General features: G+C 40.4%; 1 protein-coding gene across 1 annotated transcript in view; it reads left to right on the forward strand.

Annotated features, from left to right (window-relative positions):
- Window positions 1-21,300, forward strand: part of BEND7 (BEN domain containing 7) — a 49,735-nt gene that overhangs the window by 17,898 nt on the left and 10,537 nt on the right. The window contains exons 4-7 of the mRNA XM_063397028.1: window positions 4,257-4,379; window positions 6,821-7,086; window positions 11,974-12,199; window positions 17,060-17,179. Of these exons, the coding sequence (XP_063253098.1) occupies window positions 4,257-4,379; window positions 6,821-7,086; window positions 11,974-12,199; window positions 17,060-17,179 (735 nt within the window). The remainder of the gene's footprint in view (window positions 1-4,256; window positions 4,380-6,820; window positions 7,087-11,973; window positions 12,200-17,059; window positions 17,180-21,300) is intronic.

The following is a 21,300-nucleotide window of genomic DNA, read 5'->3' on the forward strand; positions in this document are numbered from 1 at the left end:
AATGCTGAGCAGTACTTCAAGGGAGATACTATTCCTTGGTGTTACTTACTTACCTTGGTGTTTAAGTTACCAAAACAAAACTGCCAGTAACATTAACATTATTACCTGGAGTTGTCAGGCTTAGGTCATCACTGGGGAGATGTTCAGGCATCTGTAGTAGGTGATCTGAGTCCAGAAACTCTTTCTGTCCACTGTGGATAGATATTCTACAAAAAATGAAGATACATGTTGTAGATCATCTAAAATGCTTGAAGTTGAACGTAATAGACACATCAAGTCCATCTCACTGTTGCACTTAGGTACTCACAGGGTAAAGATGGTTCAAGGAGAGGCTGGAATAGATGTTTAATAGGCAGTAGTATAGAAAACATTCAGGAGAAAGCTGTTGACAATGATGCCTGGAGAGGCTACCTAGACCAGAGTCTAGACAGAGAAAGAGAAAGTAGGTATTTATTAAAAAGGCCTTCAAAGGATATGCCTTGGGCAGTACAAGAGCCTGGCTGAGGCTACACCCAAGGTGGATGACAGGTCAGGAGTTTTTCACACTTTTATAAGTTTGGTCCATTTGCGTATTGGGGTCAATTGTCCAATTACAGCTTCAAGTAATGAAGCCACATTCTCTCAGTTTTGCTCCCCCCAATTTGTTTTTGTTTATACTTTTGGGGCCTGAAGCTGTGACGGTGACGACAGTGACCTTGGTGGTTCACGGGCTGGAAAAGGATTGTTTTGTCTAACTAAACTGTGAAGAGAACTTGCTAACCGTCTATATGAAGTTCAGAGTTATATACCAATGCAGTACAGAATCTGAAAAATATGAGAGCTAAAACTTAAAGTATCAACAAAAACGAAATATAGTAAAGGAGGAACAGGGCAAGCCTAGACATTGCTGCAACAGAGGGGAGAGTAGGAACATACTTGAAAACCAAAGGGATTTATTACAAACCAGACTTAAGGTGGAGGTTCCACAAGTCAGAATGTTAGGTAGACATGTCACCCACTGTTTTTACTGGAAACCAGCTGGGACTACAAACAGTGAGCACCATGTCTGTCCTATCAGAGACAACAAACTCACACTTGAGTTTCATTTCTTCTGTTCTGTACCAAATCCAGCAGTGATGCAGCAGCTGAATTGCTTTTGGGTTGTATCAAGATCATTTTCACTGGGTAGTTCTTGCATGCTTTTCCAGTATAAACTGGTAGCAACGTTAGTTGTAGTGAGTGAATTCCCTCTCAGCAGACCCAGCTAGAAGAAAACATTGTCCTGGGCTACTGCTCACATTGGGGGAGCAACTTGTACTTCTGTCATCTCCTTCTCTCAGTCATACAGGCAGGTATCAAATTTGCCTGGTGGCTAGCTTCCAAAAGAGAGGGAGATGGCTCTTTAAAGACTCCTTCATAAAAATAAAAAGTCTGATCTCCTTTTAAAATTAAAAATTGATTTATAACAAGTAGAAAAGAGTTGCTTTTGTCCTCTAAAAATGATAAAGATAGTGCTTAGAACAATGACTGAGAACATTCTACTAGATATTTCTTCCAACACAATAACTGATCAGAGGAGGGAGGATAGAAAGAAAATAAAAAACCCTTATGAATATGTAAGGAGTCAGTAGAACACTGCTTAGATTTGAAATATTGGTGGTCTCTTTTCCCATTTCCAGTACTTCTGGTAGATTTACATGGGTAATTTCTATCAATGCTAATGGGGATTATAAAGTAAATTCCCTATGCCTCAGTGGAAAAATAGACCCTTTGGTTTTCCATCAGGAGCCCGTGTGCCTGTGTGTTTTCATTAGGAAGATGTTATATTGCAACAGGAAAGATGTACAGGTATTTACTGATACAACTTGTTCAAGTTTTCACATGCAATTCACCATGATGTAGAGCCTTTGTTCAGAAGGAAACAAAAGCCACCAACCATATTTCCCCCCAGTCTTTTAGATATCATTTGCAGAAACCCATTAGAATACTGAATTGTGACCAAGAGAAAGGCAGGCTTTATCCTGAGGATCTTTTAGTCTAAAACATCTGAGAAAGGACTGAGGGAATGATGGTCTCTGTATTTGTCATCTGTTAATAAAACTCCTCTAATTTCTGGGTCTCCCATTTCTGGAGTACCTGCTTGTCTTACTGAAAGGTACAGAGTTATCCTGGTGCTATTAAATTATAAGTAGTCTTGAAATTCATCTACTTTAAAGTCTACTTTAACAGGTAGGTAAAGGGTGTTGGTGGAGCCAGGTTGAGGGATTCTGATTAATCTGCTGCAGAGCTAAAGATAACATTCCTTTTTTCCCTCTGTACCTGTAACAATGGGCTAAACACTTCATGGACCATTGAAAAGGTAAAATCCCATCCATGCCCCAAGGAACTTCCAATGAATAGACTGTACAAAGGAAGGGTGAGATCAAACTAGGCAGAGTCCTGCTGAGTCAGAAACCTTTTTGTTTCATTTTGAGATTCTCAGCCTGTTTTCCAAATAACTTTTTAGTTCTAAAAAAATCATTTTATTTGCAGTTGAAGCCTTGGAGAGATGAAACCAGTGGTGCTATTGCATTAGCATTTGCTAGATTTGCAGGGATTTAACGACTCCATTTATCTTAATACAGTTTTAACAGATTTAATCCATGTATGATATTTTAAAATACCAACATTTTTAATTGCAGTAGTGTGGAGAATCCAAATATCTGAGGAAAAGATGAGCATGACACCCAGAAGATATCAACAGTCTTTAAGTGATGCATTGGTTTAGCTTTACAAGTAGCTAACCTTTGGAGTGTGACCATGAGTTTGCTCAAGCCTGATAGATGTTGCTTCAGGTGTGAAGGACTGTATGGAAGGAGGTTGAGAACAAGTGCCTAGTGGTGGCCAGATTTTCAGTTATTTCAAATGAGGATTAAAGTCAGGGGATCTCTGATGAAGGAACACAACCCAAACCTAAAAAAGTATTAATAACCTGGTTTGGCTTCAGAGGAAAGCAGAAGTAATAATGAAAAATGTGAAGATTTATAAGTGGAGATTAAATGAATTACTTATGTTCACTTTAGCTAGGTAATGATTAAAGGGCACCTGGTAAGTGTCAGGATACAGAAGAAAAAGGGAAATACACTGCCTGAAGTCTGTATGTGACACCAAGTGAGGTTATTTTGTTAGGTGCATTTGTATCTATCTTCATAAAATGGTCATCCCTTCTCCTGCAGTCTTGAGCAATAAAATAGCCATCAATTTAAATGACTGTGAGGACATTTGGAAAGGAAGGGAGGTGCATCCCATCTCAGTTTCAACCAGGTACTATTAGGTGTTTTGTTGAATTTTGAATTTTTTATTTGCAGCATTAAAACTAGGGATACAGCTGTCTTGAGCTAAAGTGCAAGATACAACTATCCTGCAAAGTTTGAAATCCTTAGCTGTTAAAGCCTGTTCTAATTCAGAACAAAAATTGCAAAACTTCTGGAAAGTAAAGCAGTAATAAAAAAAGCACTGCTGAGAGCTAGAACTAGAATTATGTAAGTTCAGTTAAACACTAATTAGAATTACTAGAGAAAATGAATCTGTTGAACCACTGTATTCAAAGGGAAACTATGGAAAACCCATCTTGTAGGTCACAACGATGGAAAACATCATAAAGAACAATCCCACCCTAGCAAACAGAAGAGCAGATTTGAAAGCTTTCATTGCTGGTGGTTCTTTTCTGTCCTGGTTTTGTTTGGTTTGGGTTTTTTTTCCTCCAAATAGGGTATTTTATTTTCATTCTCCTTCTTCACATGGTAAAGAATTACCTGTAACATTCAAGCAGTTTAAAAATTCCTAGACCCTCATTTGATGTACAGTGCAAACCTTTATTGTACAGGCTGTCTTCATTTTTTGTAAAACTGTTCTGGGAGATGGGCTTTTTTTGTGTGTGTGTGATAAAATGAGTATGTTTGTAATGAGGTTTGGTGCTTTTGTTATTCAAGATGAACCAGCCTGACAATAGAGAGCCCTGCTGTGAGAAGTGCATTATATTCACACTCTGAGTAGTCTTCTCCAGCGCATGTAACATTGCATCCCAACTCAATATAATTGCACACATTAGTGATTGAATAAAAACTAGTGGTCTCTTCCTCTTTAAAGGAATCATGTTGAAAATTATTTCCTTTCACACTTTTAATCTAATTTTACCATCTGATATATTGATGATCATAGTTTCCAACACCTGCTAATTGTTGTCTGGGTGATTTTGTGTGGCTTCATCTCGCCTATTTCATTCCGCTCTCTTTCAGGAGAAATCCCTGCGGTGAATTCATCAGTGGGACCAAACTGCTGTACGTGTAATTGCCAGTCAACCCTGCAGGCCATTCTTCAAGAGCTCAAGACCATGAGAAAATTGATGCAGATTCAAGCAGGTGCAGTGACCAGTCCCCTGTGTGTGTAGCTGTGACAAGCATCAAGTTGGGGATGGCCCAGCTTGTTGCAGGGGTGTTGGACAAGATGGTCTGTGGAGATCCCTTCCGAACCCAAATTGTTCTATGATTCTGTCATTTTCCTGTTAGGGAATGATCTAGGAAATTAAAGTCTGTGTGGGCACTCAGGAAAACCTGGATTGTTTCCTGCTCTCCTGACGTATTCGTCAAAGTCAAGTTTTCAGAGGTTTCTTAGAAATGCTACTTAGAAAGTCTACTTTTCAGTTCCTTACCTGTAACATGGGATTTTATCTTGTAGCCTTTTAAGGCTAAATTGAAAAGAAAATTAATGTGATCAGATACATAATGAGAGCTGAGTGGGCAGGTCAATATCCCATAACCATGTGCAGTTTGTTTTCATGGTGCATTGATTCAGGGGTGCCAAATGCTACTTCACCTGTGTTCTGCTTACCAGTTCACTAATCTTAGGGGTAAGAAAATAAAATTTGAAGGTAGCTGAAAGTTACCAAGCATTCAAACCTCTTTTAGCTCTGTAGTAGTCTCAGTTGAGCTAGCCACTGCATGTCATGGCCTCCACCCTTCCTCTGGCTGTGAAGTATCAGCTTTAAGTGTGTATAGCAGCAATAATCTGTTCACTGGGGAAAACTATTGAGTCTAGTTTTCTCCTAGGTTGGGAGCTGAAGCAGAACAGTGCAGAGCCAGAGGAGTAGCTGAGCCAGCAAGATAATGAGAACATGGTAGGTAGAGTTAAGTCATCATAGGCTGATGTGAAGCTGCAGGCTCTGTGCTACTTAAAAATTAGTGTTAATACTAATGAGGAGATAGAGATGTTGGAGATTTTGTCAGTTGACTTGCCCATCCAGCATGAGTGATGGGGACTGGAGCCATGGAGGCTTCTCTTGTGGAAAGGCTGGATAAGAGCTCTGTAAGAAAAGGGAGTGTTGAGTAATTAACTGAAATATGGGTGGAGTGAAGGGCTGAGTAAACTCCTTGTCTCCACGGTGTGTAATGTTTGAGTGAGTGATGGGAACTATCAGACAGGTTTTGTAATATCAGTTGATACACGTAAAAATGTTTTTCTAGAAGTCATCAATTTACAAAGAAGAACACAAAAGCCCAGTTTTACAATTTCTGCTGGTACATGGGATTCTTCGTGCAGTCACACCAATTTCATTGAAATCACATGGGTGATTGAAAAATGGCTTGTAAGTGAGAGTTAAAAAACGAGTCTATGCCAAAAGAGCTGATTCCTCAGTAGCAGAACATTTTTCATTTGTTATGTATCTACAGAGTAAGTACCTTTGTTAATTTGTGAATCTTTTGATTCACTTGGAATACTTCATATTTTCTGAAATTACGATTTTGCAGAAAAAAAATCATTTGGCATTTTTGTTGCTAAAAGAAAAAAAAACCTAAAATTCAAACTTGCAAGTGAAAGTGTAATAACTTATTTTAGTATTCATACACCCTACTGTCTTAATTATAAACTACACATCACAGTCTTGTAAATCCTTGCCAGAAATGAAATATTCCAGAAATATTTTAATAAACAATAGTCTGAGGTTTGGTTTTTTCCCAAAGCTTTGAAGACTTTTTGTAGCTCGCTCATATCTTGAATGAGTTTGATCTGCATGTATAGCACTTCCAGCTTTTTCTTTCTTTGTTTTGACCTTGATCTTAGTGCTTTATCCACACATATAATTGTATCTTGATAGCATTCTTCTGGAGGGCTTGTTCCTATTGGTACAGGTGCAGGATTGGTGCTTTAATTTATACAAATGATTGTGGATACTGGAAAATGCAAAATATATGTTAAATGTGGTTTCTTATATTTCAAAGGTAATACATGTCAGTTTTTGTGTATGAACAAAACAAACTGATGCAACTTTGGGTTACTTTTTTCCCTAGAAACGAAACTATTGAATAGTGTTTTCACTCATTCTTGACATAATGGTACTTGAAATGTTCTTGCTGAGCTAATTAACTTGGAGACCACAGTCATAAAAATAACTGTAATTGCATTAGCACTTGTATTATCTCACTTTATCACAAAGAGATCCTCAAAGACAGTGAGATTCTCAGTCATTCAGAGGGCACACAATCGTCACTTCAGTGCTTCGTGTCACCAACCATCCAGTGGTCACTAGGAAAAAGAACTGTGTATTCCTAATTTTCTTAAAATACTATTCATCAGTATGGCTTGCAAAGCCTCACTGTCATTATTCCCATTGTACAGATTGGAAAATTATGCAAAGGTGATAAACCTTATTTGTTTCCCATGCACCAGCAGCCCTGAAAATCACATCACATCACATCACTTATCTAGAAAATAAGTTCAGTGAGTCAGTATTTTAATGGGGCATCTGTGTGGTTATTCATGGGCTTTTGTCTATAAAATTAATGCATTAATTTCTTCCATTCAGTTGGGACTCAAAACAGACAGCAGCCTCCTGTTCCTCTGATTTGTGCACAGAAGTCAGCAATATCAAGAAAGAGAAATAAAAAGAGAAAACTGCCCCTCAAACCTGTTGAAGCAGTTACCATAAATAAGAAACCCAGCTCTCCAGAGAACGAGAAGAGGCTGACAGAAAACGCAGAACAATCGAGTCTGCAAGAAATTGAACCCCCCCTGAAGCCAGAGACCCCTGTTTCAGGGTTTGGAATTATCCTTGAATCAACTTCATCAGATGTAAGTTAAAATTTTAATATGCAGGACTACAAGATTTTGAAATACTGACTCAGTACTCAGGTCACATTGATGCATCTTTCCACTCTTCGTTAGAATAAACAAAGGATTCCACTCCTTGGGTAGGAGTGAAGGGAGATGTTAGGATTAGATGTGTGGAGTGCTCATTATGGGGTTTGGGGTGTTTTTTCAGGTTTCACAAGCATAAAGTTTTCCCTTGAGTTCAAGGCTCCTGTTTTTTGAGCTTTCAGTGGAAATTTGTTCTTCACCTCTCCCAGTGCCAAGAGGCACGGCTGAGATGAGGAGCTGTGAAAAGTGCAAGGTGTGTAAAGCATTCACAGCCCCATCATTGCTGATGAGCCCATGCAGTCTACACGTGTGTCTTTATCCTGCCAAGGAGTATTTATGTGCTTTCCTGCTTTTCTGGTCCCACTGACTTTGGGGAGCTCCTCATCTCTAGAAAATTCATATTCAGTCATTGCTGAATTGGGTCATTTGGTCTTGATTGTTGTGTGTGCTGGAGCAGGGCCTCAGCACTGTTGATGTTGGCTGTGTGAGTAAAAAGGCCAAAAATTGCCACTCTAAGAATGTGCACTTTTCCCATAGAGAATTGCAGTAAGCATGTTTTCTTGATTCATGTACACCCTGATAGAAATTCCATGTATCTGGTGGATGATTGGCTTTGTTTAATGACCAAATTGATGTCATCCAAACCAGTTCACTGACGAGTAAACTGTTCATTAATTCCTCTAATATATTTTTAATTTTGAGCAGGCTCTTTCCAATTTCCTAAGTACTATGAGCTAGAAAAACATAATTAAATTCAGTATCAATAAGCGTAAATGAAAACAATGCAGCAGATAATATTCTATCCTTCTGGAAGAGGGAACTAATAATAAAAAAGAGCAGTCAGGATAATTCAGTTACAGAGATGCAAGCCACACCACTAATTAGGTTGCAGTCTCATGCCACAGAGTCAGTGTAGTGATACAGAATAACTAGTTTGATGCTTTTTTTCAGAGGGTTTCTTTTTGTAGCACTGAGCTTAATAATGTTTGAGGTAAAGGTTTGGGGAGGACTGGTAATTTATCTCCAGCATGCAATTTGTGCTTATAATTTTTCTTTGCTTGTGGCACTCTTGTCAGCTTGAAACACGGTTTTGAAAACACTTTTGTGCTTGCAGTGGAATTTAATTTGGCTTTATGAATGTGTTCCATTGCTGGACACGATTCTTTGTAGTTGCCAGTCTGACCTAAGGAAAAAAAGAAGAGAAAACATGTGGCTCATAAATCAGGTCTTCATCTGTCCTCCCGTGCTTGAGCCTCTGCTTGCCACAACAGTTGTTTGACTAAATTTACAGAACCAGAACCATGAGACAAACAAATAGATTTTGTTTTGTCTTTGGAAAGAAAACATTTGAGTTCTGAAAACAGGTATATTTCATGCAAAAGTAAAATGTGACCTTAAATATTTTGAGAAGGTTTTAAAAAGTCACTTCTTTGACAATGAATGGCAGCATTATCTTTTTCTACTTTTTTATAAGCATCTCTGGTGTGGTCACAACCAGCATGTCTGTGTGCCTGAAAAAACTTGAAAGACATTTTACAAAGCACCATAAAATGAATGTTCCCTTGAGACTATTCCACAGGTTGTCTGTAATGTGTGCTGTGCCATACGTCACCACTGCTGCCACTGCTATTTTGCCAACATTTATTGAACTTTAAGAAGAATCCAAGTTTAATGGGTATAAAATCGGGGCTGCCAAAACCAGTGCAATTAGTTCAGACCTTTTGAGATGAAATACTGCTACTTACAGAAGTGGAAAATGTCTCTGTGAGACAAACCCTTAATCTGGCCCATGGATCAGAGAATCAGCTTTTTAAATGTAATGACCTGATTACAACTCTTAGTTGAACTTGTGTTTGTTTTACAGTTGTAACATTTCATTTATAACCTAATCATTTTAAATCTACATATTACAACCTACTAAAATATCTAGGATTAAATCGAATTCACTGCCTGTTAATTTTAGCACAGCAAAAGCCTTTAGCATTTAGGTCTTCTTTATTTTGTTGTTCTTTATTTTGTTGTTCACAAATAGTTTACCCTCCAGTTCCTTTTGCCATGATCATTATCTATTAATAAAGTGCTTTTTCTTCAAGAAATCACATTCAAAGTGATCATGAAGTTCAAATGGTTACTGATTGTCTCTGATTGAAGAATAGCTAACTACTAAGGGGAAGCAAGCATAAATCACAGTTGTTTTGCCTTCAAACTGTTTCACTGATAAACAAATTGATCCCTATACTAAGAATAAAACAATCAAAACTAAAATAATTCTGACTCCTCCATACTGGTACAATGATAAGGTTTGAAATGTATTTTACAGCTGTATTGTAGGGTGGTTGGTGCACCTGCCAAAGTGTAATGCCATGTGTCCTAAGGTAAGACCAGGGAAGAGGGAAACCACCCTGAGAAGAGAAGAAGCTCACTTGATTTGTCAGTACAAATACAGAAGATAACAGCAGGGCCTCGTGATCCTTCTGGCTTTTTGGGTTTTAGTAGGAGGTGTCAGAAAAGGTAGCACAGGAACAACTGGCTTTGGTGAGGGTACCAGCAATAGTGTGGCCAGCCAGGACCAAGGCAGTGACTGTCCCTCTGTACTCAGCACTGGTGAGGCCTCACCTCACATCCTGGCACCAGTTTTGGGCTCCTCACAACAGAGACACTGAGGGTCTGGAGCATGTCCAGAGAAGGGCAGTGGAGCTGGGGTGTTTATCCTGGAGAAAGGGACACTCAGGGGGGACCTTATCACTCTCTGCAACTCCCTGACAGGAGGGTGTAGCAGGGGGGGTCAGTCTCTTCTCCCAACTAAAAAGTGATATCACAAGAGGAAATAGCCTCAAGTTGCACCAGGGAAGCTTTACTTGGGATATTAGGAAAAATTTCTTCCCCAAAATGGTTGTCAAGCACTGGAACATGCCACCCAGGGAACTGGTGGCTGTCACCATCCCTGGAGGTATTTAAAAGATGTGTAAATGTGGCACTTGGGGACATGGTTTAGTGATAGATTAACGCCTGTTCTTGATCTTTAGGGCTTTTTCCAACCTAAGCTTTTCTATGGTTCTATAATTTCATTGTTCTGGATGTCTGTATCATTGAGGTCATCTTAGATGGCTATCACAAGACCAAAGGAACAGAACAGGGCAGGTGTCCTTCATCATTGTGTCAGCTGCATTCTGGTTTTTAATTTACATGAAGTAGAATTTTTCCCAAGTTGTGAGCTTAGCCCACATTTATTTACTCTTGAAAATCTTTTCTGTCACCAGAAGTTTAGAAGTAACTTATTAAAAACCCACCTACATTCCAATATTGTCAAATGTCAGTAACTGACTGTTTTGTTGGATCCAGCATTTGAAAGTTCTTGAGGTAAAAAAACAAATTTTTGTCCAGAACAAGCTGAGGAACTACATGATTCTTAGAATTTTGTTCTTCTTGTTGTTGTTGCTATCTGCATATTTTAAGATTCTTCATCCTGGCTTCCCAAAGCATTGTAATCTTCAGTTTTGTCACACAGTACACATCCATATCCCATGACAGTACATGGTTTGGAAATATTCTACTTCTGCAACACTCTTCATACTGATTTTTAGAAATCCATGAGAAAAGAATTACCCAGCCAAATCGTTCTGAGACTGGCAGCCCTTTCTTCTGTCTAGACTCAAGATGTTCACAGGTGATATGACAGGAGATGGCATTTGCTCTTGCTCTGTAAACTTCTCTGAAAATGCATCATCATTGTTGAATATATTTCATGTAGAGGAAAAACAGACAAGTTCTGAGCAGCAAGGCTGTAATGTTGGTTTATTTCCTCGTGTCATGATCACTTATTCTTTTACCTCCTTGCTAACTTCTAAACAATATTTTCAATATTTTAGTTTATTCGCAACATGTCTTCGTTCTAGATATATAATTATTCCATGAAGAAGTCTTATCATAAGCATTGTATGGTACTCACAGAAGAAAATTCTGCAAATGCTGTTCATGTAATTTCTGTTATGTACAGACAGGGGCAGCAAAAAGACTCTTGGTAAGGGGACTTCCTCAAAGGCCTTTGTCTACTTTGGCCCTCAGTGTACATGAGAGAAGACTCTTATGAAATACAGCATGATTTTCTTTTCTCTTATTCCCCTCCATTTCACCTTCTGGCAGTCACTTAAATCCCTGTGATTCACTGTTGAGGATTTTTGTACTGAAATAAGCTGTCTGTCTAACATCATCCTCTTATAAATGTGTGTTCTGGGACTACAAAAAGGAGGGACAAATGGATGCTCAGCAAGTGCTGGCTCCAGGGGCAACCTGGAGCTCATCATCTGCTTATTCTCATATGGGCCATATCTTCACTGGAAGCCCTCTTGGGAAGCCATGTGGAATGGGCCAGCATCCCTGCATTTGTGCTTCTTGGAAGTGCCTGGCTGCCCCACAGCACACTCTTCACAGCATTTGGCAGCAAAACAAGTCCATTAAATGGTTAGATAAATGTCCAAAAAGCATCGCTTAGGAGCTGCTCTGGGATGATCCTGTGCTTTGTCGTTATTACCCAACACTGAAAGGTATCTCTTTTTGTTAGCTGTATGCCTAGAAATGATGTCAGTAATTGTTAACTTTTACAGGCATTAGACAAGGAGTGTGATTGTTTGATTTGCCTTTTAAGGTGCTTATTCACTGACGGGGTTTGATTTCAATGAATTAAGCTGCTGTGGTTCTGAATAGCTGGGTAGAAATTCATGGTTTGATGAAGTGATTGTAAAGTCTCACCAGATGCATGATTGAAGTAAAATAATGCCTTTGAATGCTCGTTTAATTAAAACATTTGTATTCTTTTGGTAGCCAGAAGTGCAACTTGCAGAGGGCTTTGACGTCTTCATGCCGAAATCTCAGCTGGACTCTATACTATCAAACTACACTCGCTCAGGAAGTCTGCTCTTTAGGAAGCTGGTCTGTGCATTTTTTGATGACAAGACTTTGGCTAACTCTTTACCAAATGGCAAAAGGAAAAGAGGGCTCAATGACAACCGGAAAGGACTAGACCAAAATATTGTGGGTGCAATAAAAGGTATGTTTTCTGCTTTCTTTCCTGTGTGTAATTAGAACATATTCTCAGCTAAGGAGACTGTAAGGGGATTAGAATTTCTGACGTGTGTTAGGTCTATTAAAATATGCAGACTTATTTTTATTCCCTTTCATTCACTTGTTAAAAATAGCTTCTACAGGGACAGCTTGTGTTAATTTTAAGCCAGTGATCCTGGTTTCTGAAGTCAGGCTCTAAGGTTAGAAACTCAGTGTTCATGTAAGATAATTATTTTTTTTCCCCAGATATCAGAGATGCAAAGAAATCTTGAAAACATAATGACAGTGTAACTGATACCCTTCAATCAAAGTTCTGAGTCTTGCACTCTATTTGACTGTGTCTGCTCTGTAAATTTTTCAGTAGTTGGTGGCTGGGTTAGGGAGAGATAGAAGAAGGTAATATTGGCATGAGATGAGCTTGATGCTCATAAGTACAGTGGTCCTTCTCTTGGGGGAGCAAATTTCTTGGTGTGAGCACCTTTTGCTGGGTGATTTTTCCTAGCAGTCACTGCTGTCTAGCTTCCAGAAGAACACATACCTTCAAACTCTGTGATGACAGCGTATAAAGAGCTGGTATTAGGCTAGGGATTCTGAACTGGATTCTATTTTGGAATCTGATATTGTAGGGACAATGCCTACATTACTAAAAGACAGGCCAAAAATAAGCTCTAAGAGTGGAACTTATTTTAGAGGCTGTGACTTGTTCTCAGGTACAGATTGCTAACTTAGGAGACACAGGGCAATAAGAAGAGCTTCTGTGAGTCCATTGGCAGCAAAAGGGGGCAGAAGAATCTTCTGCAACCACCTCTGTGCCAACTTTTGGGCCTCTCTCCCCATGAAAGAAAGGCATTGACAAACTGTCCTGAGTGGAGGGACCACCAAGACTTATGAATTCACCACTTCCCTGCTTTAGTACCAAATGAGGGGAGGCTGAGAGAGCTGGAGAGAAGATGATTCAGGAGAAACCTTACTGCTGTTCACAACTGCCTGATGGGATGATGTGGAGAAGCAGAGTCAGACTCTTCTCAGAGGCACAAGAGGCACTGAACACGTGGAAAATTGCAATTTGATAAGGAGAAGCATTTTCAACATAAGGGTAGTTGAGCAGTGCAGTAGGGGCTCAGAGGGACTGCAGGATCTCCATCCCTGAAAATACTCAAAATGTGACTGGTCACAGGCCAGAGCATTATGTTCTAGTTGGCCATGCTTTGAGCAGCAGTCTGGGTGTGGAGGCCTTCAGAGCACCTCTCAAATGTGCAATTCTGTAACAAAGTGTATTTTCTGCCTATAGTATGTTCTGTCATAGTCCTGATATATCTCACAGAGCAGCTGACAGACTTTCTTACAGTTACACTTGTATTTAGGTTTAAATCACAAACACTGTTTTGTACCTTCTATTCTCAGTAATCTGCAAAAAAATCTGAGTCTGAATTCTGTCTGTATCTCATTGTTCCTTAAAAGCTTTAATAAGTTAAAAGAAAGAGGAGTTCAAAATGACTTCAAAAAAACCCACTCTAATTTGAACAGCACTTGATAAAATAAATGTTTAAAAGTAAATGCAACAGCATTATTAAAATAGCAGCTGGTACCTACTGCAGAGAGCAATGTTTCTCAGTAGCTAAGATTGTAATAGTGGAGCAAATTCTGAGGGTTGGCTTAACCTCTTCCCTTGAGTTTAACAGAATAAAGGAGAGACTTGTAGTTCCAACAGAAAAATTTAATCTGTGATGGTACTACTAGGTACCACAGCCATAACAGTGATCTTTATTGTCATTTACAGTATTGCCCACATGCTAGTGCCTGATCCCTTATAGGGGAGCCTATCCCTAAAAGCTGTGATGGAGTAAGATGCCAAGGGCTGATGTCCTGTGGATCTTCACTCAGTCTGGCTCCAATAGCACCCTTCTTCCCTTCAAGGAGCTGGGCTATCACACACTGTGGTTTCATTTATTCCAAGAACTAACTGAGCCAGTATGAAATCTCTGCAAGAACAACATCATGTTGTTTGCATTATTATCATTAGGACATTCCTCTACCACGTGCCCAGATATCCTTTAGTGGTACTTTTAGTCCTTTTCCATGACAGAGATACAAAAAGCTACATTCATGACAAAAATGGGCAGGGAATTTAAAGGAGGGACTGTTTGCTTGAAAATCACTCTTCCTGTCTGAAAACATTTCCACTACTGTCCTTACAAGTAATTTAATGCTTCTGCAACAGAATGATTAGCCAGGGAGCAATTCTCTCTTTTGACTTTGGGTATTCAGTGGCATTTGTTTTATCAGTTGCAGTGTTTCTCCTGGGCAATCAGCTTCTCTTGTGAGTCTTTCACTCAGAACTGGGGAAAAAAAAAAAAAAAGATGAAAACATAAAACTAGTCAGAAGCAGTTCTTTTTCCTTTGTATTGTTGACTAGAAATTCAGCCAGTGAAATCCTTCCCTGTAGAAATCAATGAGCTGAGTTCAGATATAAATGTGATATGTCCCTCAGGGATCCATAGCGAGACCAGTACAATTTAATATTTTTCATCAATGACACAGTCGCTGGTTTCTAGGGCATCCTGAGCAAGTTTGCAGATGACACCAGGCTGAGTGCTGTGGCTGGTGACAAGAGGGAAGGGATGCCATCCAGGACCTTGGCAGGCTGCAGGAGTCAGTCCCTGTGAACCTCCAGATGTTTAACAAGACCAAATTCATGGTCCTCCATCTGGGTCAGGGCAATCCCCAGTATCAGTGTAGACTGGTGGAAGAAGGGATTGAGAGCAACCCTGCAGAAAAGGACTTGGGGATACTGATAGACAAAATAATTAGATATGATCCAGCAATGTTACAGCTCAGAAAGCCAGCTGGTCCCAGGTGGCATCACAAGAACTGTGGCTGTAATTCTGTGCCTCTGCTCCACTGTGGTAAGAGCCTACCTACAGTGCTGCATCCAGCTCTGGGATCCCCAGCACAGGAAAGACATGGACCTGGTGGGGCAAACCCAGAGGAGACCACCAGGATGGTCAGAGGGCTGGAGCACCTCTGCTATGAAGACAGGCTGAGAGTTGAGATGGTTCAGCCTGAAGAAGAGAAAGCTCTAAGGAGACCTTATTGTGGCCTTTTAATAAATAAAGGAGGCTTGTGGATGAGGATGGATACTTTACCAAAGCCCGTAGTGACAGGACAAGGGGACAGAGGCTTTAAACTGAAAGAGGGTAAGTTTAGTTGGGCATTAGGAAGCCTTTTTTGATGGTGATGTGACATTGGAACAGTTAGCCCAGAGAAGCTGTGGGTGCTCCATCCCTGAAAGTGTTTAAGATCAGCTTGGACAGGGCACTGAGCAATCTGATGAAGTCCAAGATGTCCCTACTCATGGCAATGGAGTTGGACTAGATGATCTTTAAAGTCCCCTCTAAATTCAAACCAGTCTATGTTTCTATGACAGGTTTGTTAATTCCATACAGCCTGGGTGGACTAGAAAGGGCAGGTCCCAATTCTCCTGCCTCCTTGCCATTGCATTCCATTCCTTTTTGTCCATATTATTTCTCTAACCCACACATTGGGCAGTTTCCTGTTTTGAGTAAGTAGAAGTCACAAGTCACTGATCAGGTTCCTGTTGTGTCAGGTACTATATGGATTCAGAAGGGAAAGTTTATTTCTATCTTTACAAAGCTGATGTTCGTTGCAAATCAAACACTGTGAATGTGTGGGGATGTATTGAGTTCTGTGGGCAGCCCTCAAGAGTTGGTCTGATGTCTTTGTAGATCAGACTGCCCAGGAAGGTGTTGCTGATGCCTGCCTTGCCGTGGTTTTGTGAAACTGTTAATATGGAAAGAGTTTGGAAGGGGGGATTACTTTTGATTCCCTTGTACTTAGCAGGTAGTGCTGCTTCAAGAGTGTGTGTATAAAATACTGAAATGGTCTTTTTTTTGTTGCACGTTTCCCGATCCCATTTGTGTGATATTTATTCTCAAGGATTACAAATCCCTTGAGCTGGGCCCAGCTTTCTCTCTTTGTTTGCCAGTCATAATTGGACACTGGGCTCTGAGACCTCTGACCAAGTTTACAATAGCAGTACTAACAGCAATTTCTATTTCTGCACTTGTTTATTTTTTGCACACCTCAGTTGTATGATGAAAATCAATTGCATCAGTTTCACTCCATTTATAATTCTGTATTTTTGGTATAGCACTGTTAGGTTTGCTGTAAATATGGATTTAAAGGTAATGTTGACCCTCTCTGTACCTTTTTTTACAAAACATAAAATTGGACCTGCAGGATATTTCTTTTTTCTCAGTAATGGTGCTGGTTTTTTGTTGTGTTTTTTTTTTTTTTCCTTTAGTAGCTGTATAAAAATTCTATTCCATCTGGTTTGGCAGTCTAAAAACTGTGGAGATTTCCACAGTGGTAGGACTTTACTCTTTCATCACTTTCCCTACAGCCTTAGGAACCTGACCAAAAGGCCACCAAACAACCAGATCTTCAGCTCTCTACCTGTACCATATGGAAGGCAGCATTTGCAAGTGCCTGCCGCATCTGAGACTCAGTTCTAAGTACACTGTTATTTTTCTGTGGTCATTTGGTGTGAAATTCATGAAGACATCAAGTGTAGAACATTTCTCTGGTATAGGCTTTTATATGTAGTAGTGATGCCATTCTTGTGATATTTATGCAGCCAAGTCACTTCTGAATGATAAATTTGTGAAATGCTGAGTTGAGCTTTATTCTCACAATCTTTCATTTGGCCATTAAAATTCTTTTTGATAATTGAATAATTTCATGTATTTTGATTAAAATCCTCTCCCATTTCCTTTTCTCCATTTTTGGTGGCACGTTTCAAAAAGATGGTATCTTTTTATTTCAGTCTTTACAGAAAAATACTGCACTGCTAACCATGTGGATAAACTTCCTGGTCCTAGGGACTGGGTGCAGATTCTTCAGGATCAAATTAAACTTGCAAGAAGACGATTAAAAAGAGGTTCAGGTATGTATAAAAATATGTGAAACAACATATGAGTGTAAGATTAAAAGCTTAGAGCCTTTGTATCCACAGAAGTATTTTTCCTGTTGACTGTAGAGTTGTACTTGTTCATTCTATGAAAATTAGCACTCTAACACTTTAGCAGGTTTCTGTGGGTTTGGAATGGTAGCGAGTTTAGGAGCTGTCTCTACAGACAAGTTAAGTGTGACTCTTTCTCAAATGTTGTCTCCTTTTCTTTAGCATCCAAATTCTTCTTCCCAGAAATTAGCTGATCCATCCAGGGTTGCAGGTAGAAGTTTTTTAATTGTGTTGTTTAGTCTGACAAGCCACTCACTGTACTGTTAAGACATAAGCCAAGTGACCTTTCCCTCTAAACTGTATATGTCTGGAAGAATAGATGAGTCTTCTCACATTCCTCGTGAAAGAATCAGCAAAAAAACCCCAAAAGAAAACCCAGCCACCAACCCTGGTTGTGCCAGCAAGGCTCTGCAATATGTGGGAGGCAGCTTGCCAGCAGTGATAGGTAATCTAGGCAGGGTTTTGCAGCAGAGCTGCTCAGCTTGGGCTGGGATAACCTGGATGATGGGACCAGCCTGCAGCGAGCTCAATGCTGAGCTTTCACCCTGACTGCCCATGGCTCCTGAGCCCCCAGCTCCAGCCATGAACATGCAGCCTAGAAATCCTCAGTAGGATTCCTGGGAAAGCAATGTTACTGATTAAGAGACATGCAGTTACCTTATAAACCACAACTAGTCTCCTTCCCATCGTCACCCCTCCAGTCCTACAGGAGGCTTTCTCCATAGGACGCTTCACCTCTTTCTCATCCTGCAGTTTTCTTAAGGTTCTCTCGGGGCTGTATTTCTTGCCTGTCTCTCTCCCTGGGCATATCTGACACCGTTGTCTGAGGCACTTCACTTGCACCACCTCCTTAAACACAGTCCTGTATTGTACTGTATTTAGCTGTTACTGTATTTAGCTGCCTGCCTTTCCCCTCTGCCTGTCACCACAATTAAGTGCCTGTTAGCATCCATGGGATGGGAAACCTGATGGCTCCGCAGGGGATGCTCACCCCGTGGTCCCTGGTGGTGAGAGAGACCGCAGGAAATGTCCTCTCCATCTCCCTGCCTCTCAGAGCCAACCTTTTCTGTCCAAAGCTGCATCTCTGAAACAAACACTTAGGCTGGCATCTGAAGTCATTCTCAACAACGTTATTAATGCCAGGAGGGAAAAGCATAAGACGGAGGAAAATGAGAAACATCCAGAGACAGAAATAACGCAGGGAGAGGACAAAAGTGCAGATTATTCAGTAGCATAAGCTTCCCAACGTAGAGAAACAAACCAGCACTGGCCTTAGAAAGGGTTTCTTGTGTGTTGGGGGAGGGAGGACAGAGGGATACAAGATAATCTTGTTAAAGGCAGTGTCAGATTACTGGTGTTGTACAACAGGATTGCTTTCTGCCCCTTCCAAGGCTGCCTTTCGGCCTCCCCAGAAGAGGAGTGTGGAAGTGGGATGTCAGGCTCCAGTCAGGTGAAGGGTGCAGTGCAGGATGTGGGGAGTAGAGGGTCCTTGGGTTGTGTGCAGGAGATCCCTCAGGAAAGAGGATTGACCTAATTTTGTTTTGATTTTTATTTTCTTTCATCCTTTTTTATTTGCTTTTCTTCTTGCCTCTGCAGGATATTAATTAAAATGACAATGACATTCAGCTTTTGCTTTTCAAATAGGGCCACCTCTATCTCTGGTCCTTGCTCAGGATGAGAGAATCTAAGCAGAGGATATTGTATGTAAGCTAGCAAGACTGTGAAGGAAAATAAGTGAAGCTGAGTAGTGTGTCAGCATTAGATAGGCTCCCCTGTCTGTGCTGCAGAGGGAAGGTAACTTGTTCACCTGTATGTGGGTGCATAGTGAGCAGCAGCATACCTAGCAACCCCTCAAGTTTATTTGTTGAAAAAAAAAAACCTGCACAAGACCTAGATTGGTAGAAAAGCTCTTTTTTTGTGCTGTTTACTGGCCAATCCCTGAAGTGCCCCAGTTTCTCTCTAATGTTGCCACAGGCAGACATGCTGCTTTCAGTGTGTCAGGAGTGACTGAACACAGCATTGTGGCCACTTGCACCTTTCCAGCCACTGCCATCTCCTCTGGTGGCTGTAGCCAACCCAACCTGACCTTGCACTGAAGCAAAGAGGTTTCCCAGGCCTTTGTGACAGCAAAACAGTAGATGGGAGCAGAGAGGCAGGAGCAGACAGCTGGTTGCAGTAACATCCTCGTGTTGTTGAAGTAAGATTTGTTGGTACTTTCATGCTACAACTGTGAGCTTCTGATATAGGGAATCTAGAGCTGACCAGGCAAGAGATCCCTCTACTCCTGTATTTTGTGTCCAGCACTGGCTGTTAGCAGATGCCTGGGGAGGTCTGTAGGACCAAGGGAACAATGTTGTGGTGTTTGGTAGGATAATCTCTCAGCCCCCAGCAGCTTTATCCTGAAATAGAACTGGTGATGTTGGAATTATGCACAATTTCTCTATTGTGAAACCATATCAAAATTGGGTGCAATTTACAGAGACCAAAACAGGAGGGGAGGGCAAACATGGAAGGAGAAGCTCTTCCAGGACTTCATGTTGTAAACCTTGGCTTTTAAGTATTTTAAAACTATGGGACTTGCAGTCACTGAGATGTGGGATTCATCACTCTTCTGGCTGAGTTCTTGAGCTCTTCCAGTCTGCCTGTGGCAAATGGAGCAGAAGCTGAGCAAGTGTCCTATGTCCATACTCCCAGGTCATTCTCTTTGAGTTTTGTCTCCACTTGCTCACTGGAATGTGCCAGCCCATGTTGTGGGGATAGACTAAGGTGCCCAAAGAACAAATCTGAGCCAGCATTAATCTAACTTCACCCAGGACTTTCTGAACCAGTGTGTCTCCCTGATGCTTGATCCCATTATTTATCTACATCTGTTCCTGGTTTGTTGTAATGCACAGGCATTATATGGAGAAAGGTTAAGATGATCCATTTACTTCACAGGTCACAAGACAGCTTTTTAGTCAGCACTGTGTTGGGCTAAATTTTAACAGCAAAAATGTTTAAGAGAGGAGAGACAGGCTTTTCATCTTGCTTGCCTTCCCCCAAGCCATCCAGTACATCCTCTGATGAGTTTTTCATTTCAAACCAGACAGTAAGACACTGCATTCATGAGCAGCCCTCTCCACTTTATCCAGTGAAACATTATTTCAGTCTGAAAATGTAAATCCTGCTCTATCTTTCAATTACAGCAATAATTTCAGAGAATTCTGTCAAACGATTTGGGTGGATCTGCTTTTTGTAGCCCTTTCTATAGGGTGTACTCCCATGACTGTTTCCAAATTAAATGAAATTATGATCACTAGATCATAGATGCTGCCCAGCTTCAACCTTATTTACCATGTTTGGCTCATGTCCTAGAAATAGGGACTGAAAAAGCTCCTTATTTCAAAAGCTAATCAAAAAAACCACTTAAAAATTCTGCTTTCTAGAAAATAGTTCCCCTGTGTAGATTTTGAAAGGTTGTTATCCTAAGCCAAATAAAAATTCATTTACGTTCTGAATCAATGACAATATTTTTCATAGCTGGGAATATTCTATTTTTTTAATTTATTTATTTTGCTTCAGCTTTTTCTTAGTTCTTTTAGATTATTGCCTGAGATCTGAGACTTGAGTTTTTTTATTTGTTAGATCTGAGAATAAAGCTGCCGCTACCATTAAATTTTTATTGGCCTTGTTCAGTCTTTTCAAAATTTCACAAGTTAGCTGTCACAAAGGGGAGAAGAGACTGTGAGGTTAATGTTACAAACAGATGTTATAATTAAAATTAAAGAGTATGATAATATTCTTCAGCCTTGACTACTGGTCCCATGTCATGCCAACAGCAGAGCATATTGGAGCACAGCTTCATCATGCCAGGTCTGTCTTCTCCCAGAAGAGAAGCTGAACCGTTGTGGTGGATAGGATGGGATGCAAAGTTGCCCTGGAAGGGAAAAAGTCAAAGGAAATCCATGCACATAGGTTTCCTCTCTTGAAGCAGCATGAATTACAATGCAAATTGCCTCGTAATTTATGGTGCTGGGCTTGCCCCAGCGTGGTCTCTGCACCCTGCA

This window comes from Prinia subflava, chromosome 4, assembly GCF_021018805.1.
Source record: "Prinia subflava isolate CZ2003 ecotype Zambia chromosome 4, Cam_Psub_1.2, whole genome shotgun sequence".
NCBI lineage: Eukaryota > Metazoa > Chordata > Aves > Passeriformes > Cisticolidae > Prinia > Prinia subflava.